We start from the raw sequence: 27,120 nt of genomic DNA on the forward strand, positions 1-27,120 counted from the left end.
TAAATTTCCAGTAACTTTAAGAAGCAAATTTTATTGTACAAGCTGTACAAAACTGAAATGGGAACACAAAACTTCTATTTTAACAGAAGTCTAAAATAAACTTGTAGAACTGATTGAGCTGTCTAATTGGGTAAGTAGTACAACGTATTACTTAAATAAGAGAAAAGATGGGTTGAGTTTGTATTGAGGATTCTCTAGACTGGATGGTTTATTGCACAGCTGCTTCCACTTCTGAGAGGTCCATCAATGTTCCCAAAAGTTCTGTAAATATCTGCAGTGGTATGAAGCAATATTTGGAGAAGTTCAATCTTTTCTTTGAGGGGGGAGGGAAGTGGCTGCCCCAGAATTTGCAAAAGCTGCTTCTGGAAACTCTTTATACTGTAATCTGCATCAGAAATGGTGAGGGAATCATGTGACTGTAGTTTAGGCTTGGCCGCTTTGATAATCAGATTGATCCGGTCACATATTGAGCTCCTTAAGTGCCCTGTAAGGGGAGAAAATGTCAGAGAATTAATTTTAGGTACGAGGGCTCTAAAATAGCATTTTAAAAATATCTCATGGAAACTAACACAGGTGAACTGAGAGGCTTCTTGGGCATACATTTTATCAGATGACCTGTATCACCCTTCAAACTAAGGAGATGCTTGAACTGGTAAAAGTTAAAGGCCCTGAATCTGTCAGACTTCTGTAGCACCACAGGCAGGTCTGTGTAAACAACTTTCTTGCTCTGAGGCAGAGGGCATCTTGACATAGATGATTCCCATCTGTGAACCATGAAGGCTGGACTAAAAGTCTACCAGACTTCCTGTCTCCTGGTTGGAGACATCCACTTTTTTCAGGTTGTTTCCTGCCTTGTGAAAGAGCTCAGCAAGGCTCCTACAACTCTGCAGAAGGCATCTAATACTATTTCTGTGCTTTTACATCTACCTCTCATGTCTTTATTTCAATTCCTCCTTTGGCCCAGTCCTTTCCTGCTCCTGAGGGTGGAGTGGCTGAGGCAATGGAGAACTTCAGTGAAGTCTTGAATGGCTTTCTTTCCAAGAATGAGGACTCCCTTGTGCTCCCAAAAACAGGAGGAAAGAACTACTCCCTGGTGCGGTCAAGCAGGCACAGACCTGCAGAGGAACAGTCAATGGCAAGGAGTGGTAGCAGTAAGAGAAGCATGCTGCACAATTCGACTGTCTCTGAGGATGCTTCAAGGACAGGAGCTGATTCTGGCAGGAAGGTCCTCTGTGCTAATAAAGATGGCAGACACTTGGTCTTGGTTGTCATGGCCACAACAAAGCAGTCAGGGAAACGGCAATGGAGAGATTCCTCCCCTGTTTTCCAGATATCCCCAGAGATAGCAAGTTGACTTTGCCAAGCGATGCTGGAGGAAAAGCAGGCTAAGCCTTCCCCACTAGAGAGCTGGAAATATCGTTCAAGGTCCTCTGTCAGATCACATCCCTTCCTTCCCATGGATTGTTCAGATGGGGAAGCAGGGAGAATTTTTCAGATGGGGACAGGTTGCAGGGCATCATCCTTGGTTGACCAAGACGGTGTGCACACACATGCTCAAAGTACACAGATCCTATCCTCACAGCAATCCAGCCCTCTTCAGAGACTCAGGGGAATCGAAGAGTTCTTCTGATGAAGAAAAGGAGGAAATATGGCACTACATTTCTCAGAGCTCCCAGAAACCCAGGAAGAAGAGACCAATCCTAAAGCCAAATACAAAGGTAACAAGATATCCCCCCCCCCATGTGACCTAGGGTGGAAAAAGTAGAACAATTTGCAGAAATCATTAATCAAATAAAAGCAATGGGCAAATTTTATTTCTAATAAACAAGTCAGGGTTTTTTTGGGAGGAGGTGTTGGTAGTGAAAAGATGTTTTTCTTTGCCTGACCAATGGCCATGAGAGTGGCTTTGTGGCCCCCTTCAAGGCAAATTTAGATCTCTTGGCCAGAGAGATCTCATGCATGGACCCATCCCCATCTTCAGATAATAGTCCTCTGGACTGCAACACAGCCTCTGGCCATGTGTACAACTTCTTAATGAAAGATGGAAAATGTTGGTTTGAGCCAGTCCTTTAATTAATTTTCAAATAATTCAGAATTGAAATTTCCTAAGTATGGAGTCAGTGCTAGGAAATAACTTCCTGTTTCCCCCAGGGTCTATCCTTGATGCTGTTAGAAAGCGGGATTGGGTCTTCCTTTGCTGGGGAGTCTTGGAGATCTAGGTCAGCTATGGATTTAAGCAACAGGCATTGATAGTCTTCAGACTGAAAAACTTTACAGACTGCTCTGGTACCTCTATGGGCATCTCCTCCTCGACAGATAAGAACTCTCCCTCTTCACTTCCATCGCCATCAGTTTGGAACACAACATCACTATACTATCGCAGTGAGGGGATGCCTTTCTTTGTTTTCTCTCCCCCTTCCCCCAAATTTTCCTAGCTGCCTTGGTTGACCAAGTAGAATGGTGACTGGGGATTCTAGGAGGAGAAAGGAGGAGGAGTAGAATCCCTGCTAGGACGATATAAATCAACTTCCTCTCATAGTTTGTCTAAGAAAGGCAACAAACTTAGGGCTCAATAGCTGTTTTTCAACTAAAGAGCATGACTAAACCCTCAGTTCCCTCAGATTCACTGCCAGTCATTCTACGAATGGTGGCATTAGTGGACTCCAAACCTCTATCTTGTTCCATCCCAGCAGGATTAAAAGCAACAGGCAATTCAGCCTGACTGACTAAATTCTCACTGCTTTCCCCTACCAGCAACATGGTGATTGCCTGATCGGATGAGTGCAGTGTGGATGGACACTTCTTTGTACATTTTTCATGCGCACTGCCCCTGGGTACACCAGTTTTACAGTTCCTGGGCAAACAATGATGGCCACTGCACTGGAGGGGCTTCCAGTTCTGACTGATAGAAAGCCACCTCCACAGTTGTTTCCCACCATCAGTGTTTTTTAGTGGGGAAAAAAATGAGCTGCATCTCAACAGTGCCTGCTGATGATCCCCTGATGATGAACTGGCACTGGAGGTTGGAGGAGGAGGAATAAGAACCAAGTGGACGGAAAAGATTTCAGAGAAAGAGTTTAGAAGTGCAACGAACAGAAACAGCTCAAGAGCCTATTCCCGACACTGCTCTTCCTATCTGAGGCAGGAAAAGAACTGAAGTAGGCTGACGTTCTCCACAGGTTACAGAAAGTGAAATAAAGTTGTTCCTGCCTCTCTGAAGGAAGGGGTGGGAATCACCCATGCAAGATGTCCTCCTGTCACAGAGGGAGAACAAGTTGTTTTGTCCATGTATATGTGGGAGACAGTTGGATCAGAAATAGTGCATCTCTGCCCCTCTTGGGCAAGTCTGCTATTGTCCTGGGCAGAGAATACACCTCAGAAACACCTGTGAGGCACATTCCAGGTCTGCATGTTTTTAAAAGTTGACAATGCTTTCTTATGTGAAGTCTGACGGCTACTCTTGGGCTTTTTGTTGTTGATGATCTTTTGTATATCTATTTGGAATCCCAGCACTGAAGCCGACAGAGCATTAGCAGAAGGCGCTTGAGAATGCAGATCCTCCACACATTACCCCTCCCTTGCAGTCTCTTCTCGTGCATAAAGCCAGGGCCGGGGGGGGGGGGGGGCACTTTGGAACCTGGGTGTGGGAAGTGGTAAAACCAAAAAGTGTTTGTTGGGCTGACATTACATAATTATGTTATGGATCCCAAATAGGAATTAATTATCAGTTATCTGATATTAGTGAAAATGAAGATGCAGTGTTACTTACCTAGAATGATTCTGTGATAACTCAGTACCAGTAAATTTAGATGATGAAGCATTTCATCCCATCTCTGCCATGTTGCTTCATTGTCCTGTGAACAAAGAATCTGTTTATTGTGCCCTATATGTCACAGTTTTCCAATTTATAAATTGATCCATGTTCTTCAAAGTTTTACAATAACAGCAAATTACTAGTTATTAACAAATAAAACATGTTCAGACCTAAATGTTTTCAAAATGAAAGGATGAAAGGAAGAAGTGAAATACCTGGTGTTTTAACTGCAGGGAAAGGTTTGTCAGAAAAAACAAGACTTTTTCCATAGACAAGGGCAGATCGGTAGCTTTTTTACAGCTGTGGTTAAAAATGAGCTCCAGCACTTTACAGCGCAGAAGATGGCATTCCATACTGCTTAGGAAAGCATCCCTGGAAGAAAGGAAAAACAGTGGCATGATAAACTGTCTCTATGAACTCAGGCCAAGGAACAGCTGTTTTCATTACCACAGAGAGAGACCTGAAAGCTTTTGAATGCATTTTACTCTTCCCCCCAGTCATCAAGGCATGGCTGTTCTGCAGATGTTTACTTCCTGAGCAAACATTATCATTTACATGGTCAGGACAGGTTGTGACTGAAGCTTCTTTACTCCATTTTACTTGGGAAAACATCTGCTTTACAGCCATGAGATGAAGCACAAATAGATTAATCTGAGACTAATCTGAGACTAGCTAAATGGATGGAAGAAAACTTTCTTGAGGCTCTTCTACTTGCAGGTCTGGAGGTTGTCAGGTAGTCTGGAGGGTTTATATATATATATATATATATATGCAGCTTTAATTTTTCTGATCAAATCTGTTTTCTGAAGAAATCCAGACAACTGTTAAGAAGTGACACTGAGGAATGGTAGGTTGGATTGAGTGTCATTGAGTAAGTGACTGCTTATGGGACACACCTAATAAGGAGGAGATTAGAAGGAGCAAACTAAAAGGGTGTGGGAATAAAAGGTCTGGACAAAGCAGTACTTGGTTTGCCACTTCATTAGAAATAGCCCACATTTTCTAAGTTTCTGTTTGTAAACACAAGGCTCAGATTTATTTTAATGAAAGTTGGGGAGGAGGTAGGTTAAAATCTTGGGCCTCTCCTTTGCAGTTGCACTGTTGTTTAACACTGTTAGCTTCCTTCCCTTTTAAACTGCAGCCTTTTGGCTGTTCTGTCAATTAATCGCACCTGAATAAACACCAGATATGAGCTTTGTTGAATTTCTTGTATTAATAAGGCTGGAGAGCTTGGGTTAAAACTGAGGAGCAGCAACATTTAGCCAGCACTACAGCAACAGTATTTTGCAAGGGATTGCATTTGATTTAACAAATGCTCTTTGTAGGTGCAGTCTGGTCTTCACATAGGACTTGTGAAAGCAATAAGCTTGACCTTCCAGGGCAGGGGTAGGGAACCTGCTGCTCTCCAGATGTTCAGGAACTACAATTCCCATCAGCCTCTATCAGCATGGCCAATTGGCCATGCTGATAGAGGCTGATGGGAATTGTAGTTCCTGAACATCTGGAGAGCCGCAGGTTCCCTACCCCTGTTCCAGGGAAACTCTTGCGACTGGAGATCACTGTGAACCTAGAGACCTTTGAGCCTTATTTTTTTTCTCTTATGACAATAACATACTATCCCAACCTTAGTGTCAGAGGAGTGCATGCAGGGGGAAATGGGGCCTGGGGGCAACACCAGCTCCAGGTGCTCCCCTCACTCCCCAATTGCCTTAGCTGGTGACTGCTCTGGCAGTCCTGGGCAGCCTGGGATGGCTGTGCCAAGAGGCACCCGGTGGCGACTCAGCCAGGCTGCTCCTTAAGCCGGCAGAGCCCTCCCCCACCCCCGGTGAGCCGCTCGGTGCTTGCAGCTAGCTGCTTCCCTGCTGCCTTATCTTCAGCCTCTTTCTCTTGTGGGGCTGGGATGAGGGGCAGGGAGGTGGGCCGGCTGTGCACTAACTCCCCAAGCCAGCCTAGCTGCTGCCACCTCACCGGGCTTCTGGCTTAACTCCCTCCATTACGCCAGCAGCTGATCAGCTCCTTGGCCCGGCCCCGCAAGAGGAAGAGGCCAAAGATGAGGCATCAGGGAGGTGGCCAGTTGCATGCGCCAATGAAGGTTGAACTAGGGAGGGAGGCAGCAGCAAATGCTGGCGAGTCCACGCCTGTGGCCAGCTGCCTCCCTGCTTCATCTTCGGCCTCTTTCTCTTGCAGGGCCGGGCCAAGGGGCACCTGGCAGGCCTGCAAAAGGCTTCAGGGTGTGTGTGTGTGTGGGAAATGTTGGGGCCCCCCATGTGACCAGATAGGTGGCGCCTGGGGACATGGGTTACCCCCATGTCCTTCTGGCAGGTACGCCCCTTCTTAGCGTTTAGGCATATTTCTTCTTGAACTGGGCCAGAGTTCCAGAACTTGCCACAGAGCAATCCCACACCTGTTTTTTTAAAGGAGATGGAATTACAGGGTCAATAAAATGGAGCATGTGTACATGTGCAATTTATATGTTCATGTATTCAACAGGAATGTACTTTGGCAGCCTCCCAGATACGTATCCTCCCACAGGTTAGGTTGTCATAGGTCCTTGTCAAACACCTGTCCTTTTCCCAGAAGTGCCTGACATCTCAGAATTTTTTACCATGCCTCTGATAAGATGGCAATGCCTAGATGGTGTGAACTGGGAGTTTAACTATCCATCCCTCACCTCTGGCAGCGCTTGGGGATATTCAGCACTGATGAAAATACCACATCTGCAATCTTATTGGCACTGCAGTTTGGAGACTTGTCCACTTCCACAGCTATGGCAAGCATCCTCTGGAGAAGCATGACTTCACTAAGTTAGAGAACAAGAGTCAGGATACAGCAACATTCTTCACTATCTCACATTTATTTGGACACCAACTTTTAAAAAATTCTATTATATGCAGATGACATGGCTAGAATTACTCTGGTCCCGTACCATCTTCATTATTGCCCATCGAAGTTCCTGTAATGTCTAAGGGTGTTGGTCTTAGGCTTATACAGGAATGAATGCCTTGGGTCTGTATACTTGAGGCAATCAAGATTCCCTACATCGCTTCTTGATAGGACCCTCCTCTGACTCGAGGAATAATTCTATAGTGGTCCCTGCCCCCAAACACATCTGGCTGACCTCCACTAGGGCCAGGGCCTTTATGGCCCTGGCCCCCCTGTGGTGGAACAGGCTCCCTAGAGAGACTAGGGCCCTGTGGGACTTATCGAGTTTCTGCAGGGCCTGCAAAACAGACCTGTTCTGCTAGGCATTTGGCCAGCCGGGCTGAGTGTGGTATATCGTCCCAACCTCTTGTGGGCTAGGGGTGGGAGTGGGATTTTTATTGCCATTTAAACTGCTTTGGATTTTATTCTGTTTTTTTAGAACGTATATTGTGGTTGATTTTAAATAATATTTATATTGTAGAGCTTTATTGTGTTGTAAGCCGCCCTGAGCCCTTCGGGGGAGGATGGCCAGTAAATCGAAAGTATAAATAAATAAGTAAATAAATAAATAAATAATCTCCCTCATGAAAACTGGTTTGAGAAGGCTGTTTGTAGGCACTGAGTTTATGCTGCAAGGAAGAAGCCTTCAGCATCGATTATAAGACAAAAATGATGGTCTCTTGAAAAAGGGCAAAAATATCATCTTGGGAGTATACTTGGAAACCCAATTAAACAGTGCAGCTCTTGGAGTTACATTTAAGGAGACCTTGAACAGGAATGTGCATCTGGCAACAGTTACGTCTTCTGTGTTACATATAGTGGGGACCATTCTGCATTATTTCTATACAAAGGGAGGTTTCTTTATAGATCCTGTCATAAAATTATATAAAAGTATGGTTGTCTTCCACCTCCTATACGGAGCGCAAGTGTGGGGATGGGAAGAGGACATCTTAGCTCATCTAGAAATAATTCAAAACCCAAATTCTAGTTCTCTGCAAGGAGAGCCGGGCTGCCCTGATGACAACGGACATTGGCTTCTGCTCTCTTATGAAGCAGGCACATCTGGCTGTTCTAAAGACCAGAACAGCTAGATTAAAATTGTTCATCAGTCAATCACTGATTATCCAATGATCCAACATGTTATCCAATGATCCAACATGTTATCCAATGATCCAATGCCTTGACTTCCTCAGTAATATACTACCCCAACACTCAATCCCAGACAACCTTCTACAGCCATCAGCAAACAATTCCCAACTTAGAGACTAGGTGTGTAAATTTCATTCCTTGACGGACAGATCACCAATCTTGAAATCAGCAACTGCTCCATGGGTTCAGTTATTCAAAAATGATCATCTCAGAGCTTCCTACTTAGTCAATATTTCAAATCAAAATCTTAGAACAGCTTTCATGTCTTTATGCTTTCAAACGATGCCAACGGTTGTATTGACCAGACACCACTGTCTTGCCAAAAGACCAACACTTTCGTATCTTGAGGATCTCTAACATTGGAGGATCTACCCTCCAATGTCTTTGACTGTCTGTTGTATGTAGAACTCAAGGGTAAATTTTTGGCAGGATGGTTTGTGGTTTAAAGATCCACTCTAACACTTATAAACTAATATTTCTGTTATCAGATTCTGGTGAGCACGTTTCTCATAGAATGTCTCTGGCAGCAAAGAAAATTAGGTCCAGTGTGGTTGCTAAGACAGCAGTTTTTTTAGATCTGATTCTATCCATTGTTATGTTTTACTGGTATATTCTTGTATATTTTAGCCAGTGTTGTATATTTTTGTTATGTACACTCAAAGTTTTGAGGTAACTATTGATGTGTTTAATAGTCTATAGCTACATACAAATAAATTCATTCACATTCACTAGTATGACTAATGTTAAAAAAACTTTTAAGAGAAACAAGTCTTCTCAGCTTCAAGAATGAGGTGAGGAAAAAACAGAACAGCAATGGGATACTTTCTTCATGGCAACAAAATGAGAACTGAGGGAGTGGCACTCTTCCTGGTCATGTGATGATTTAAGGGGGAGAGTGCCAGAGGGAGGGGATTCTCCCCATTGGACAGAAAGCTTTGGAAATATTTTCCATGCCTGGCCTGTATGAACACAGACCCAAGTGGCACTGCATAGAAGCCATAATGATGAGCATCACATTTATTGCCTCAAATATGATACGGATGGTACAAGCAGAATTTGTTGCTGACTGATATTTGGATACAAGTTTAACACACTGACCTAATAGTTTGGCTACCATCAAAATACATCTGAGAGTCTGGCTCTCTCTACAGCCTTCAAAACGATTGAATCTGCATCCTGTTTGCTGGTCAAGCACATTCCACACTCTGACAATGCTGTTGGCCTTTAGAAAGGTACAGTGTAGGTGATTGATACAACTTGTGGATGGGGAACCTGGAGCTCTAATCACATGTACATTATTTTCAGTGGCAATCAAGCGAGCTGATTTGAAGCAGTGTGAAGACTTACTGGGAATCCCAGCCCCACTGGTGTAAAATTACTCCTACATGTGCCTTCTACCAATACTATTCTTAAGCAGTCAACAACAAAACCAAGTTCACACACGTTAAAGGGAGACTATTTCCATGGTGTGCCAAGGTCATCCTGAGTTGGAAAGAAGCACTAACTAGCTATCCTCCTAAAAGTAGCAGATTCAGTTTGACTTACTTAAAAATTGGCTTCTTATGATAAAAGCTACAGCAGACAAAGTTTACCTCTGAGACTGAAACTGTGGAGAGACATCTTCTACTTGTGTAGTTTCAGCTAACTGAAGTTCTGGAATAGAAATGTTGTTCTTGTCCACTGTTGTTTCTGACAAACAACCTGATTCATGCAGATCTCTGTGCTGGGAAAATCTTGTTCCAACAACTGCAGCTACTAGCCAATCAATCAGTTCCCTGATAGAAAAAGCATAAGTATTATTGACCCACTTCTGTGACCTCTTGCCTTGTCTGAACACAGCCATTCCATTGAAGAAATTTACAGGTGCTTTGTCCAAGTGAGACTTTGCTATTTTCAATTATTTAACTTTAGACTAACTCATATATATGTAAGCACTTGTATGCAATAATCATCCTATAATACTGCCTGGCTGGAATTAAGCACATACAGCACAAAGCACCTGAAGAAGAAGAGTTTGGATTTATACTCCACTTTTCTCAACCATAAGGAGTCTCAAAGTGGTTTACAAACTCCTTCCCTTCCTTTCGCCACAACAGACTCCTTGTGATATAGGTGGGGCTGAGAGTTTGAACAGAGCTGTGACTAGCCCAAGGTCACCCAGCAAGGCATCGTGTGTAGGAGAGAAGAAAGAAATCCAGTTCACCAGATTAGATTACGCTGCTGATGTGGAGGACTGATTTTTACTGCACTCAATATCATGCATCCGTGACTGGGCAAACTGCTATTTGAACCAATATGCCCAACATAAACTTCCCAAGGCTTTGTTTGCCTGACCTGGCTGGTGTAGACCCTCTGTGGGGGGGGTAAGGCTTATACTCATCTTTTAATGCTGTTGTTGCCAGGTCACAGGAAAGCATTTTCTTGGCAATGGATTTATGCAGAATGCCGTTTCTGGCTGTTGTTTGGAAGTCATCCTCCAAAGTCTGGAGCATGTATTTCAAGAACAGGAGTCTTCCAGGAAACTTCTTCTCCTGAGGAGCCAGAAAGAATGATGAAGAACTGTGCCTGATCCCTCTGGTTCATTCAGTGAACAACAAACAGAAATGCCTGTGCTGAAGCTCACTGGCAGAAGCCAGTGGGCAAACTGCAAGAGGTGGTTGAGTGTGCAAACTACAAGAGATGGGTGACGCAAGAAAGGGAATAAAACCATGACATTTTCCCAGAATAGCTCAGGCAGGAATAATGTGTTTTAGTCAGAGTTGTTCTTTTTCTCTTTTATCCCTAACCCCAACCTGTACCAAGGTAACAAAAATTCTGTGATCTCCATAAAGTATGTAATTTTGAATAGGTTTCTTGAAAAATGTTTTTCCAAGCCATTCCACCCACAGAGGAGTGGGAAGGGCAGAAACTCCCCATAATTAGAATCCTAGTCAATCTTTGGCTTTCAAAACATCCAGTTATGCCCTTACATTACTGTTTATATCACCACAGAAACAAGAAAAAAATTAAAAGAAACTTCACATTTTCAGTGTGCTGAGCTTGGCATTTGTATAAAATTGAATAAGATATACAACTTTCATGGTAGTTAAGCCAATATAACACCTTCTCTGGACTATACAATGTTTTATCAAGTGTATATATTGGAGAGACTGAGGCATAAAGAAGCAAAGAAAGTTTGCCAAGTGGGCAAAAAATCTGTGGGAAGACTTCTGTTGGCTGTGCTGGCTGTGCCTGTGCAAAGAGTCCTATGCTGGCAAAGCAGCCTGTTGTGCCAGAGGAAGGCACCATTGTTAGTGGAAAAGTTTTGTAGAATCCAGTTCACTGACATTAATTGTTTCATTTTCTAAGGAGGGTACAGTATGCCAGTTGCACAATAATCACCTTGGACTGCTAAGACTTGCTGCCTCTGTGTATGAAGCAGAACAGCTTTGTGGATCATGCCCACCGCCTAAATCTCCAAGCACTGAGAATTTAATGCAAATTAAGAAAAAAACATTTATTATTTTGGCAAGCTTCATGTTGGCCTTTCACTGGACTATTCAAAACTGCTTGCTATTCCAAAAAGCACAACATGTCATTGTACAGGCCCTGATTAATTGGCAGGAACCAGGAAGCCTAGTTAAGTAGAACTCCTCCATTTGCTACAATAAATGCAAATTAATCTCTGCTAGACTGCCTTGGCTGAAACCAGATTTTTAGCAAAGAGGCTGGCATGGGAACCCCTCACAAAGCAAAACCTGGCAGAATTACAGCAGTCATAATCATGCTTCCCACTCACTGGGGTCAACATACCTGCTCTATCATCACCTTGCGTAGCAGGTCCCAGTCCCAAACCACTGTGTCAGCTTTTGCTGGGTGAAGTCTGAAATTTAAAATTAGGCCCATTATACCAAGTTTTCCTTCCATGTTCTTGTTTTAAAGTGTGTGGCATAGTCATTGTGTGATTTGATGATTTCTTAGCTAAATTTCAACAGTGGGAGATGGACCAAAATCCAAGTTACTCTGATGGGCACTAATGAGGGTGGGGGGGAATTGACTCTTTAGAGATGGCTTAATGGTTCACTAGTGCATTTGCCCATCCCACCGTGCTAACTTAAGTCATTGGGGAGGGCAAACTGGGAGAGGGTGGATGCTGTGGCCAGCTGTTGGCCAGCATGGCTAGGGTCATTCCCAGGGGTGGAGATGACTTTAGTCAGCTTCTACCAGGTTTTTGTACTGGGAATGCCCCCTGCAAGGCCCTCAGACAGCAGCTGGGGGGAGGGGGAGAGAATATGAGTTCTAAGGCATAGTCCCTTCTTTAGCAGTGTGTGGTCCAGGGAACAGTGTTGCTGTTTCATTTGAGGGAGGAATATTTTTGGAACGCTAATAAAGTTCCCATCTCACCATGGAGGCAGCCACAGGCTGAGCCCCTGAACAGCCTCTGCACGGTCCTTATGAGGGGGGAGGATAGGGAGACCACACTTTAAATGTCTGCCAAGATCAGACTTTTCTTTGCAGCAATGCCTTCTCATTTCATTAGCTGATTATTTTTAAATGTAAAATACAGTATATTCTACAACAGCAATGTCAAGAATTGACTTTCTCTTGTGTGTGTGTGTGTGACCTTGGGATTGTTGCTAGCCGCGCAGCTGGAATGCTTATCATGTTTGGCTCATTGCCTAGATGTAGTCTGTGAAACTTCTTGCAAATGTTTCCCTGGCCTTGTGAAGGGTGGTTGGTGGGGCCTGGGGAATGATATAGTTCTGATCGAGTGTATCTTGTCAGATTTCTCCTTTCCCTGTATGTGTATCAACTCAGCCTGCAAATAAAGGATTCTTTGAATAAGTGCCTGAATTTGTCTGGACCCAGGATCTGCAACCTGCGGCTCTCCAGATGTTCATGGACTACAATTCCCATCAGCCCCTGCCACCATGGCCAATTGGGAATTGTAGTCCATGAACATCTGGAGAGCCGCAGGTTGCAGACCCCTGGGACTAAGTGAGATTCCTTACAAGCAAAGCTGTCCTTCCCTCAATTATCTGTAGATTGGATATTTCACATTGCCTTTGCCTGACACTTGTGGGACATCTGAAATTTGCATTTAGCTCAGTATTGTCTATTCTGACAGACCACAGCTCTTCAAAACCTCAGGCAGGAAAAAGGCCATTCCTTCCACCTGTTCATTCGGATCCTTCAACTGGAGATGCCAAAGACAGGGACAGCTTCTCCCCAACTAGTCAATCCAGCATAAAATGAAGTTGGTGGTACAAATTCAGGGAAAGTTTTTTCATTGTAATGTGAATTTGTTAACCTGATTGCTGAGCTTCAAACAGGACCAACAGGATTTAAAATACAAAGTCATTAATTACATGAGTGTTTCTGGAAGTGTGGCTAGATGCTGTTCTCTTCTATTCTTATTTTATTAATTATATTTATACCTTGCCTAATTCCCAGTTGAAGCCAGGCTCAGGGCGGCTTACAAAAACAGACTAAAACCAATACACTGTAAAATCACAAATAAACACTAAAATATAGAAACCAAGTAAAACACTTATACGTTGTTCTTAAAACCAAATACAGACAGCTGCATTAATAATCCAATCCCCAAGCCTAATATATCTCTCTCTCTCTGCTATGATAACTCTCAAGCCAGCCAGTCGATTGTGACTACATTATAAACCTGAGAGAGTTTTCTCTCAACAGTGAAGACCAGTCGACCCATGATAGACAGCACCAAATATAAGGGTAGTACATGAGATACATACGCCTGGATTTTCATCAGCAGCATGTAGGCATCTCTGAGTATCTCTTGTTGTACTTCTGAGCTCAGCAAAATCTGTCTGACCAAGTCCTGCATGGTCTTCTCTGGAGGGTAGTACTGGGAGGATACATAATCCATAAGGAAGTCCAAGGTCCCACGAAAGAAGTTCTCCTCGACAGTACTGGATACTATACCGCCCAAATCTACATCGAAGAGCAGGTTGAGGTCTCTCTGTTGTTTGTTCTATTAACGTGAGTGAGACATCAGGAATTCATACATCATATTAAGGAACCTTCATGCCATGCTGTTTGAAGAGCTTCACTTGCCTAATGGAAACACACTCAGCTATGTAACTTCACGAGTTATCTTAAAAATATTCTGAGGAATTCAAATCTCAGGCATATCGGCAGCTTTTATGACAGAAATGTGGGAGATATTTGCTACAGTATAACAAGTTAACTTTTATTACAGCATTTTCACCCTACCTTCCTCTACCTCCAAGGTAGTTCATAACCAAAGTTAGGCATAATCCAACATACAATGCAATAATTAAAAAAAACCCCACACAAGCAGAATCAGTAGCCAATTATAAGCTTAGATCTCTAAGCAGTTGCCCAGTGCTGCCAACAGTCAAACTTGGTGCCTGAGAAAAACATTCCAACATTTGGGGGCCTCTGCAGAGATGGTCTGGTTTCTGGGAGCTATCTATCTTCTTCCTGTAGGAGGGGACACTTGAAAAATACTTTAATGGAAGATCTTAAGGCCTAGGCAGATTCAGATGGGAGAGTGGTCCCCAAGATACCCTTGCTCAAGATTGCTTAAGGGAAGGGAAGAATGGCACAAAAAATAGCCAACGTTCATGGGGTTACCATTTACCAAATTTGCCAGTTAACCAAGCTTTCTCCCAGCAACTGCCCCTGAGTCACTTGGACAATGACACTTTGCCTCCATCTTCAAGGCTGGATCTAACAGCAGCCCCTAAGCTGTAAAATTTGATGTAGTTGGAATGCAAACATCCCAAACAGGCTGCATCATGACTCCCTGATCACAGAAGTGTGACAGGGAAAGGCCAGGGATGGAACCCACCTACCAGGATCCTGAAGGTGCTCCTCATGAGGAAAAGCCTAAGGTAAAGCTGGAAACCAAAGGGAACATCAGCACCTTTCAGCAACCTGTCCAAAAAATCAAGACAAACCCCAAGTGGAGCTGGTGAGGGCTATCAGTCTTGGAGTAGGGCTAAGCCAGCAGCCAGCAGCAGCAGCTGGGAGTAGGTGGGGGCAGCAGAGCAGCCAACCCAGACTGCTTGTTAAGGCAAGGCTTAAAAACAACAGTGTGAGGCTTGCTGGGGAGGATGGCAGATGGAACAGCAAGAACATGTGAGCCAGGAAGGATGCTGCCAATTACTTTTTTGCTCTGTATGCCTGAAGGACTGAATAAACAACTGGTGAACTGACTGGAGAGTCTTGTGTGTGTTTGGAATCAATTGACTCTTGACCCTTATCCAGTGATAAGTGATCATTTGGAAGACACCTAGGCTGGCCACAATAGACTTCACTTTAATTACATGATCTGGACCTGGGTAAGCAAGACAAGTGGTATGTATGTCTCAGCCATGCCCTCTTCCCCATCTCCTTTTATTAAAAGCCAAGACTCTGAGATGAAGGAGAAAGAGTAGCTATAGTGTTCCAGAAGATCACCTCCCTCTTTACAATTCCAATCCAATATCTGTATGAGGCATCTGGGGGTGGAAAATTTGGCCCTCTATACCAAAATTCTGGTTAGGAAACTAATTTCTCCCATCAATTACCTGTTTGGCATCCTTTCCATATAACATGTTATGGAGAAAGGGATGATGTACAGGCACCCCCGGGAAATACTGCAATGTTTTCAACCAGACTTTGATGTCAATCTGCTGATTTGGTTCCTGATTATCTGGCTTTACAACATCTGGTGTTGGATTATTTGTCCCTAACATAAACTGTTCACTTTCTCTTAGTAATGTAGCATTCAGAGGATACTGGGAAATGGGGGATCTTGGAGAGTGTCTCTGATCAGGTGGAGCAAGTTGTGAGTTAAGATCGCCCTCAGGTAGGCAGCAACTATGAGTATCTTCTCCAGGGTCCTGGAGCGTTTCATGTTCACTGCTACCATTGGCTGAGGAGGTAGAGGAAACATCTGAGCCCAACAGTGGGCTCCCCAAAGATCCCAAGTCACTGTTGTAAGTGGTGTGGCTAGTGCTTTCTGAGTCATCATCATAGCTAGGGAAAAGGCCAAAGTTGCCTTGGAAGCAGGCGTGTTGCATGACATCATCCTTGGGGGAAGGTTGTTTCCGGTTCCCCAGGTCAAGCGACATATCAAGAGTCCTTTCAGGATCCAGAATGGTGAGGAATTTAGGAGAATCCACAGGTTGCATGCTGGCTGAAGTCCAGTGTGTTAGGTTCACAGAAAGATAGCCATCACTGTGAAGAGGGCTGACCATTGTCTCCTCAGTCTGTGTCAGATCAATTACACCAAGGTCATGGTACACAGCTGTTTTCTCAACCAGATCCTCTCCAGTCAGATCAATAAACTCCTGCAAGAGAGATTCCAATAACTGTACAGCCCAATAGAATGAAGCATGATTGGTTTTATTTACAAAGCCTAAAATGGTTTGTGACCAGCACACCCTACAAACTGCTACATCCCATAAGAATCCGCAAGACCGACAACATCCTAAACACCACAGTGAGATAACAGAGCACACACAAAAAAGGTATTGTTACTGAATTTCCTGTCCTTGGTGATTCATTCAATTTATAGTGCACACCTATCTCACAAAAGTGCTAACTTGGAGTCCAGTGGCACCTTAGAGTCCAATGAGATTTTCAGGGTATGAGTTTTGACTCTCTAAGATGATAGTGGACTCCAATCCAGATGTCTTAGTGAAAATCAATGTGGTTGCCCTCTGAAACTCTCCTCACATATTTTTATTTTGTTACCCAGGATTATTAATTGGTGGGATAAGATTCTGCTCCCTCAGTAAGCTTTCACACCTCTTAGTCCTGGGTATTTATATGTGGTCATTACACCCTGTCAAATGGGCCCACAGGTGACAGTAGCTCACCTAAAGCACAATAAAATGCACCTGTGCTTCTGCCCTACACTGAGGTTCAGGAAGAGGCAAGCAAGGTTCTGAGCATTCTGTGGTAGCTGTCTTGAAACCTTGTGCTAGGTGTCTCTGAGGGATGCCTGCCAGTTGATTGTCTCCCACCTGCTCCAATTTCTCACAGGCTCCCAACTGGTTATTACAATTTGTAATTGCTTCAGTTTTATTGGCATGACCATGCATATGAGGCACAACTCTTCAGCTGACCTCACTCACTGTGTGAAGCAGGATGGGGCATTAAACAAGTGAGCCATACATCTACAGATCTATGAGAGGCCAAGACAGCCACTGGGGCGGACGGGAAGCATTGAAAAAGTTTCCCATAGGCTTCCATACTACAAAGAATATAGAAGAAGAAGAAGAAGAGTTTGGATTTATATCCTCCCTTTCTCTCCTGTAAGGAGACTCAAGGTGGCTTACAATCTCCTTGCCCTTCCACCCTCACAACAAACACCCTGTGAGGTGGGTGGGGCTGAGAGAGCTCCCAAAAGCTGTGACTAGCCCAAGGTCACCCAGCTGGCGTTTGTGGGGGTGCACAGGCTAATCTGAATTCCCCAGATAAGCCTCCACAGCTCAGGCGGCAGAGCTGAGAATCAAACCCGGTTCCTCCAGATTAGATACAAGAGCTCCTACGCCACTGCTGCTCCTATAGAGCAAAAGCGACATTCAGAGGTAAATGAGGGAATCCCAGAGGCCAAGAAATCTAATAACTGCCTTTCTGGGCAGGTTTCAAAGCAAAATGCTGAAGTCACATATGCTATGAAACCTTCTTTCAGCAACCTCTCAACATGTTCTGGTTGACTTTGATAACCCTGATGAGGGGCAGGGCATGCATTTTCAAAGAAATTAAACAATGAAATAATTGGACAAGATACTTAGCATCTTGAAGTGCTATTCATAAGACAGCAGAGTCAGTTCAAAACATTTTTAGCTCAATTGCCACAGCAGAGAAATCGAACAAGGGAGAAGTAAATTCACCACAGAAAACAAGGCAAGTCTGATAACGATCAGTTTCTAAGCATGAGATCAAGGCTTCATTTTAAAAGTTACAGCCAAATAGCCAATGAAACAATTCTGAGAAAGGCAAAAAAGGACATCCAGTGGTACCTTGAAAACTTAACATTTATTCCAGTATGAGCTTTTCTAAGACAGAGCACAAGATTAAAAAATCCTGAACTTAAACACAGCTCCTATACACTGAATTTGAAACCAAACAGACTGTTTCCAACTACCATTCCTTCAAGTAATTTGTTTCTGTACCTCTCTCAGTAGGAACCTCCAGATATTCAAAAGCTGCTTTAGAATTAAAGGGCCAACGGAAGCCCATTCGGAGGGGGGGGGAGGGATTGCTGACAGACTGCCTCCATGACAGTGTCTGTAAATGGCTTTTGAGAAGAAATCAGAGCAGGTTCAAGGTGGCCTACCTTACAGGGGTGGATGGCAGACAGGTAATCACATACACATTTTCCACTGAAGTTTCTACACTATCTTGTTTGTCCATGTTTATATCTAAACCCAGCATCTTACTTTGGGTGGTCAGCTTATTGTGTGTTATCATGCTGACTAAAATGATAGCAAGGGTCTTCAGTTGGCCAATTGGAAATAGAATATGACTTTATTTGAGTAATTTAGAATTTTACTTATTGGCAGTCTTAATTATGATTTTAAATTGTGACCTATGTATTGTTTTTTAAAAATTAGACTCCTAGAATCAGTGTTGGAAGAGACCACCAGGGTCATAAAGTCCAACCCTCTGCCATTCAGGAACACACAATCAAAGCACTCCCAAAATATGATCATCCAGCCTCTGTTCAAAAATCTCCAAAGGAGACTCTACCACTATCCAAGGCAGCGAATTCCACAGTCGAACTGCCCTGACAGTCAGAAAGTTCTTCCTAATGTTTAGGTGGAATCTCTTTTCCTGCACCTTGAATCCATTACTCCGTGTCCTAGTCTCTGAGGCAGCAGAAAACAAGCTTGCTTCCTCTTTGACATGACATCCTTTCAAATATTTAAACATAGCTATCATTGCCCCCCCCCCCCCACTCTTAAATCTTCGCTTCTCCAGACTAAACATCCCCAGCTCCCTAAGTCTCTCCTTGAAAGGCATGGATTCAAGACATTTTACCATTTTGGTTGCCCTCATCTGGACATGTTCCAGCTTGTCAATATTCTTCTTAAATTGTGGTGTCCAGAACTGAACCCAGTACTCTAGTTGAGGTCTGACTAATGCAGAGTAGAGTGGTACAATTACTTCCCTTTATTTAGTCACTAAACTCTTATTGATGCAACCCACAATTGCATTGGCTTTCTTGGCTGCCATATCACACTGCTGACTCATGTTGAGTTTGTGGTCTACTAAGACTCCCAGATTCCTTTCACATGTACTGTTGTCAAGCCAGGTGTCACCCATCCTATATCTGTGCATTTCCTTTTTTCATTTTTAAAAATGATTTTATTTGCATTGTAACCTCCCTTGAGTTGCACAAGGTAGAAAGGCAGTTTAAAAACAGAACAAAACACAACCTGCAGTAGTCAGGCAGGTTCATAAGAGGACAGATAGTCCATCTGCTGAAAGGTTCAGGAGAATTGCCACAGTTTCATTCCCTTTGTCCATCTCCTCATATAGGTGTCCACAACCAAGGCTGTTTCCAGCCTATAAGGAGACCTAAAATAACATTGGAATGGATCCAAACAATCTGCTTCATTCAATCATCTTGCTCAAGAGTGGAATACTCGAGAATGGTCTGGGCCCACAGGAGACATCTTTAGTAGCAGATGCACCAAAACCTGTTTCATGACTTGCATACAGGTGGCCACCCCCTCTTTCAAAGGAGCAGCCAGTACTTCTCAAAGGAAGAGCAAGCAAGGATCATACAAACAAGTGGTAAGCCTCAACTCCCAAGAACCCTGACCACAACCTTAGAATAAGTTGGAAGGGATCAAAAGCAACTGGAAGGTCAGCACCTTGGCCCCCCACCTGACCCTGTCACTACTACTGTACAGGCCAAATTGGAAAGGATGTGAGATTTTATCTGCAAAGTGCGGAGCAGCAGTCAACCTCTTCCTGTGGGCCAGATCCCAAGAGGCTTCTTCTCTCCTGGAGCAGCTCCAACAGGCTACACTGTGCAGACGCAATTGTGAGGTAGAAACTGTGTTTCTTTGCTGCCACAAATATTTTTGCCTGTGTCTTAGATACGCTCAAGTCTGCCTGCACTGGTACTCCATCAGCACCACTTTCCTTTGGTGCCCTTTTGCACCTACCCTTTCCACTCTGTGTCACCAGTAGATTTTCTGACGGCTATTAAAAATATCAGCAGGTGCTATAGTAGCCATGTAGCTACAATAGTGATATAGATGCTATCATTTTTTATGCCAGCAAAAAGTTGTATAGTGGTACTAAAGGGGAACTGTGATCATGAGGACAACAGAAAAAGCATGGAAAATATCCCTGCATGCATGCTGTATTGCGATTGTGAATGCCTTGGGCATTTGGAGAAATAATGAAAGCACAATGGGATGCAGCCTACGTTTCCCACCTTAGTCCAGCATTCTAACTGTTACACCAAATTGCTTTCTACTTAAGTAATAATGTGCCTTGTGTTAGATCTGCTCTGTTCAAATGCCCAAGGCAAATTGTAACATTTCTGAGGTTTTCTGGAGACTCCTTCTCCCCAACATCCTAGGTAAATTAGATTAGAGCATCTAGTCACTTCAGATTTACCATTAGAACAAAATCCACCCATCCCAAAAAACTGTAGTTGTCAACAGTCATTGAGAGGTCAGTGGAAATTACTACAATCAGATGTGGGTCCTTTGATTTTTTTTATTTTGTCAGTTTCCAATCTCTAACCATGCAATTATTCACTCAAAACGCAACCTCTCTTACATTTTGTAAAGTAACACTTCTAAATTTATTGTTCTTCTCATGACCAATTTCTTATTTAGAAAAAAAAGTTTGGATTTATACCCTGGGTTTCTTTCCTATAGGGAGTCTCAAAGCAGCTTACAAACACCTTCCCTTCCTCTCCCCACAACAGACACTTTGTGAGGTAGGTGGAGCTGAGAGAATTCTGAAGAACAGTGACTACCCCAAGGTCACCCAGCAGGCTTCATGTGGAAGAGTGGGAAATGAAACCCAGTTCTCCAGGTTAGAGTCCATTGCTCATAACCACAATGGCTCTTTTCTTTGTGAGTTCTTTTAGTATAATCCAATGTAGTTCATTAAATTAGAAGTACCTAGTTTATGTTGTAAACTCTAAATCTACTTTGCTTTAACTTACTTTTATCCTACTTTGCTTTACCTTTCACTTATTTAGATTTTAGAGCTGCCCTGGCATTGTTAAGACTTATCTTGTCTTAGGTGCCAAAAAAGTCTGAACAATTGTGGACTTGTTATTCCTTAAAGAGTTCCGGTCAAAGTAATATCACCTTGAAAATCACTGAAGTAGAAGGAACACTCTCACTTCCCCCCTTTCCTTTTTGGTTTATAGCTCCCGGGGTAGGGAGGTGCCACCAGAGGTAGAAGGGGATCTCTGTGTGGCTGATTGAATTGTAATCAACATGTTATTGACTTTGTGTACATTCTGATGATGTCAAAGGTCTGCAGCCACAATGGAGCAAAATGGGGCGGAGCCCCATCAGTCATTTGTCATGCCCCATCAGCACTAGAAGTCAGTGTGAAATGTCACAAGTCTTTCAAGTTAAAGGGAAAAGGAAAGAGCTGAGGCAAAAAGGTGTGAATCCTATCATCAACCCTGTCTTTCCAAATGTGAGTTCTCTATGCAACTGGCTAAAACAGAATGAACAGTTACCAAGACTGAAGAGTTCTGACTTTAAAAGCCTGCAAGCTCTGGAGTAAAATTATGTTGGAGTAAAGAGCAAGAGAGATTAAGTAATTAATGGGTAAAAACCATGTTGTACCAAACTCTGAACAAAGCAAAGAAAAAGACAGAAAACAGGACAATGTTCCACAATAATCTTATTGTTGGAGAAATTATTTTTGACAGGACAGGAGACAAATAATAACCCATTTAGATGCAGAAGTAAATGAGCAAAAATCTTTTGTTAATTTATGAAATCCCACAGGAATCTTATTCACATGGAAGTTTTGGTTTTTCTCTGAAGATGGAAAATTGTTGGGAACAGATCCCTTACCTGTGTGCAGCTCAGGGATCACACCACTGTTGCTTGGCAAGTGCATGTTCACTTAGAAAAGAATCCTACTCATAGCCTACTATGCATTTTATTTATTGATTGATTTATAGTTAATCTTTCTCAATGAAATTCAAAACAAGTTACACAGTGTAAATCAATGAAATCAGATGAGATAGCTATTAAACAGTGCAATAAGACTAGGAATACAGCAATTTAAAACATAATTATGCATAATATCTCAAACAATGCAGAAAATGGTGTTACACAGTTCGAAAGCAATGTAGTAAGAGCAGGATAATATATACAGGAAACAGATAATACATAACACAGTGATATAATCCACAGTCCAGTTGCTCTCATAAAAGCTCCTACACGAATTATTCCATCACCATGTAGCTCTATTGTCTTTATAAGCATGCCTTGAACCATTCTGCTTTTCATAGTTTGCAGAATGACACAGCTAATAGAGAATAGGACTGCAGTCTATGCCACAGTGTATGCTATTCCATCATGATCTTAGGACACCATTTTCATGTTTTGTGATTCCATTTTCTGAATGGCTTGACATAGCATGTATGCTATGGGGAGGGGGAGGGGGGTTTATAAATATAATAAATAATAATAATAATAATAATAATAATAATACTTTTTTCCACTTTTTGAATTTTTGTAAATCTAGTCCTATTGCGTTGCTTTAGAGATCTCTCATGCCATTTTATTACATTGCCTTTATACCATCTAATCCACCTTGAGTCTCAAGTAGAAAAATGGGTTTATAAATATAATAAATAGTAATGGATGCTCCCCAATATACTCATTTCTCCCCCCTTTAAAAATTTTCTGGCTATGGGCCTGCTGTGACTATAACTGATGTAAAATCAAGCCAAGAAACTGTTATAAAATCAAGCCAAGAAATGTGTACAGAGATTTAAAGGACATACTAGATCGACCAATAAATATATTTTTTTGAACAGAGATCCCCATGTACTATCACAGGGTTCAGAACTCCCTCCTTTGGAGGCAAATTTTCTCTTTTAGCTCTGGGCAGAGTGGTACAGCACAGAATTCAGGACTCTGGTTCCACAGTCAAAACTTTATCTTCTGGCAAGACTTCTAATATGTATTTAGATATATTAGGCTGAACTGGGAAAATGGTACACAGGAACACTGTGAGGACAACAAGAGACCAGAGAAAGTCTGATCAGTTATCTTGTGTAGTATACGGTATTTAAAAAGGCAAGCTCTGGCTTGTCTTAAGGCAATACACATCTGGGATTACTGAAAGGAAAGCCAGTAACTACAACTCCACAGATCCAGTCAGCCCAAGCACATGCAAATTTCATTAAACACACTCTCAAATCTCTGATAAAAGAAAAAAAGCCACCCCAAAATAGAAGACCCGACTTAAAGGACAAATAAAATCATGACATTTAAACTGAAAAACCTTTGTATATTTGAAGATGTAGATTAATAAGGAGTTGGTAGAATGCCAAAGGGGGGATTTGTGCAGAAATAACAGAATTACAGAGGGGAAAGTAATAGAAAATCAGCGTTTGCCTTCAGCAAGATAAAGAAGCTCCATCACTAGAACTTGAAAACTTCCATTGAGAGATGGCAACTTCCAGAGAAAATGTAAGGACAGAGAGATGCTAAGTAAATGATTACTTTTGGAGGACCCGCTCTGGTGTCCACATGAAACGGCTTTAAACATTTGGCAGAGCAAAATATTAGTACCACAACTGTTCTCAATAATTTTTAGTAAAATAAAGCCTTTCACTTCAGAATCATGACCATTTTTCTCTTGGAACAGTGGTTTTGTTCTACAGAAATCCAGTCCAGTGAACTCATTCTGTTGTCAGTTCTGACAACTGACATTATGATGTCATATGGCCCAGGCATTTCACTCTGGGAAATTTCATTCTATTGCAATTCTGCACGTTTCGTTATCATTCTTATAGAAATTCCTATTCAACCCTGGGAGATGCCATTTTTTCTTGGGGCATTCCTCTCCCCATCTAACATCATGCCAGTTCCCCATCCATTCTATTTTAATCCCCCTTTCCTGCAAGGAAACCTACTGCCTTCATTTTTAGAATCTGCACTGAAGCCCTTTTGCACCCCTTGATTTAAATATTAATTCATTTTCTTTTAATTTCTTTGCTTCCACTGTTGCCAACAGTGGCCACTGCTTTCAGTTGAATTTCACTTTCCCTTGCTTGTGTTGGCATGATTTTGAAGCACTTCTAGCTCAGGGCAATGGCAGCACAGAGAAGCAACAGCCAGCAACAAAAGAAGGGCTGGTCTGGGGCAGCGGTGGACGAGTTGGACAAGCCAGCAGGCCCAGGTTTCCATCCCCATATCCAGCCACAAAGTTAACTGGGTGATCTTGGACTTATCATTCTCTGTCTGCCAAACCTACCTCACAGGACTGTGGTGAAGAACAAATGGAAGCAGGGAAAAGGTACGCATAAAGCCCCGTCGCCTGATAAAAATGTAAAAGCCAGAAAGATCTGCCCAAACGTCAGAAAATTGTAGCCGTGTTCAGAGGAGAAAACAGGCATAGTTTGAACTGAGGGATTCCACCCCAATAATAATAAACCCAGAATATCCCATATTGTTATAGAAGGCGATATCTTGCTTTGCAGAGTGTTAAAGAAAGCCTAGCTCCTTACTGTGGGATAGACACACATCTATCGGCATCTCCCTCGTCCACCGGGTAGAAGATGTCGTGGCCAAATGACTTTTCTGCCCTCTAAAAATCTCGAGTCTGTCTTTCAGCGGCTCGCGGGAACCGGGATCCTTAGCATGATTGTGTTTTCCAGACCCGCTGCAGCCCGGCAGCAAGTGCTGGCACGCCTGACTCGCCAGGCGCAGAAGGCGGCTAAGCAGAAGCTTCCCGCAACCCCCCCCCCCCCCCCCCCCGCACAGACATGACACCCCAGTGACAAGCAGGCAGCTCCCAAGCGACGATCCGGGACCACAGCAGCGCGAGAACCACCATCTTTCTTCCGGGCAAGGCCCGCAGGAAACTCACCGAGGCCGCCTGCAGGCAGCGCCGCCTCCGCTTTCTTTGGAGTTGGCGCCTGCGGCGAGCCCAGGAAGAGCCCTCCGAGGCGTCGCCCTCAGAGCTGGAGCCCGCGATGTGGATAACGCCCTCGGTCATGGCGCCGCTTCCCGGAGGGGAAGGGTCGGATCGGACCCCTGTCCCTGCGAAGGGCCGGCTTCGGCTTCTATCAGGCGTGTCACCGCCGCCCTTGCGGAGCTCCCGTTGCCGGGGGGCGGAACTTTAGCGGAGCCCGAAATCTCGTCACCCTCTCCGTTCCCCTCCCCCAACAAGCTTCTCAAAAGACATCAGCGAGAGCCCCCCCCCTTTCCCTCTAAACGAACGAAGTCCGGTTTTAATCCGATTCGAACAGGCGGAGAGGCCGCGCGGAATCTCTTCTAAATGCGAAGCCCAAACGCGTAGTCCCGGTTGCCTCTTGCAGCCAAGACACGTTCGCAACGAATGAATTATTGGGACGGAAGCTTTCCTGAGCTCAAGTCCCTTGCCTCAGGAGTGTTACAGTCAGCGGGCTGAGAGATTTACCTCAGAGTTAGCAACTGTAGAAAGGGGGTACGGTTATTACAGGGAGAGATCAGAAGACACAGTTTCCTCATACAAAGTGTGCTGGCCCTACATTGCAAGGGAAAACGAGATCCAATCAAAAGCGTGATCGAGCAGCATCAGAGTGTGTCCCCGTGGCCCAATCTTGCTGTTGATGATCTAGCAAAGCAGGGCAAAACCTAGCATATGCAAGCAATGACTTTTTGTAGGCAGCTATCTGGAGACTTTTTAATTTGGCAGCTTCTTGCTGGAGTCTACCTTTGAAACTTTTTCTGCGGCTGTATTGCCAGCGTTAACAGTGTAGCCAGGGGAAATGAGTGTATGACAGTCAGGATGTTTATGGATGGCCAGAGCAGGGTGCGTGTTTGATTGAAATGTAATAGCTAAAGAAGGAAAGAGGCAATAAATAAGTCTGAACTTTTAACATGGAGTCTGCAGCAATAGAAATAGTATTGCTGGAAGAAAAATAAAAGGGAAAGAAAAAAATCCACAGCAGGTTCTTTTCGTTTTTACTTTGCCTTAGAAACTTAGGCTCATTCCGCACAGGCAGAATGATGCACTTTCAAACTGCTTTCAGTGCTCTTTGAAGCTGTGCGGAATGGCCAAACCCACTTGCAAACAGTTGTGAAAGTGGTTTGAAAACGCATTATTTTGCGTGTGCAGAAGGGGCCCAATGTTCTAATAAAGCCTACATAATTCACTCCAGTTCAAGGTCTTGCAAGAAAATGAAATAACCTTTTTTCCGCAGTAAGAAAAATGTTATCTGTCTGTGATGCTGAAATTTCCTTTTACAATGTTGCACTTTTTTTCTCTCCCCCTATGACGGCCATCACCTATCTCCAACGCCCCAAAAGTTTTTTTTAAATTCCCAGTTGAATTTTGAACAGGTCCTATTACCCTTCTTGTATTTTTATAATTATAACCCCAGTTAATGGTTGCAAGAAGCTAAACAGGAAAATGTTTTGATTTCCAGCACTTATTAAGATGGGATAAGTTTTATTTTTGAACAGTGTTATATCAACGGTAACTAGCTTTCTAAATGGTGTAAAAATATATGTAGTTTCATCAAGAAATGAGATTTGAAATTGAAATATCTTAAGAAGAAAAACATTTAAAAGTTATGTAAAGGCAACTTTCAATGGAAAACGGGGGAGGAGAATGTTTCTCTTTGAGGGTTTTATTTTAGTATCTGTTTTGCAATGCATTGCATTTTATGTCAGTGTTAATCATTGTTACAAATGAACAAAGATGTTATGGTGTGCATACTTTTCTTGTTTCGGGTTTATACTTTTTCATTTACATGTGTGTCTTTTGAAAAAGGGGGAGGGGGTCATGGGCAGCAAGTGCAAGTCTCAGTTCCAGGGAACAGGATGGAGGCAACATAGTTCTGGCAAGCTTCAATCAGCAGCCCACAGCAGCCTTAGAGAGTAAGGCAGGGCCAGCACAGCCCTAGCTAGGCTGCAATCAAGGAGGAGGGCCAGGAAGGCTGGAGAGTCAGTCTCAGGTCAGCAGGGCAAGACAGTCAGCTCGCCAGTCACTACAAGGTTGCAGCAGGGAGCTCCTAGGAGGGAGGGAACCCCCTGATAGGG

At 43.3% G+C, this 27,120-nt stretch overlaps 1 protein-coding gene across 1 annotated transcript; it reads right to left on the reverse strand.

The window, feature by feature from the left end:
- Positions 1-4: 4 nt before the first annotated feature.
- SIMC1 (SUMO interacting motifs containing 1) lies at positions 5-25,274 on the reverse strand. The gene is made up of 10 exons (XM_048487359.1): positions 24,962-25,274; positions 15,433-16,197; positions 13,630-13,868; positions 11,678-11,747; positions 10,190-10,416; positions 9,478-9,660; positions 6,486-6,614; positions 4,030-4,186; positions 3,770-3,854; positions 5-484 (listed from the first exon to the last, which is right to left on the reverse strand). The coding sequence occupies exons 1-10, from the start codon at positions 25,088-25,090 to the stop codon at positions 195-197; spliced, it is 2,274 nt and encodes a 757-aa protein (XP_048343316.1). The 5' UTR covers positions 25,091-25,274; the 3' UTR covers positions 5-194.
- Between the last annotated feature and the right edge of the window lie 1,846 nt (positions 25,275-27,120).

The sequence above is a fragment of the Sphaerodactylus townsendi genome, linkage group LG03 (genome assembly GCF_021028975.2).
Source record: "Sphaerodactylus townsendi isolate TG3544 linkage group LG03, MPM_Stown_v2.3, whole genome shotgun sequence".
In the NCBI taxonomy this organism is placed as follows: Eukaryota; Metazoa; Chordata; class Lepidosauria; order Squamata; family Sphaerodactylidae; genus Sphaerodactylus; species Sphaerodactylus townsendi.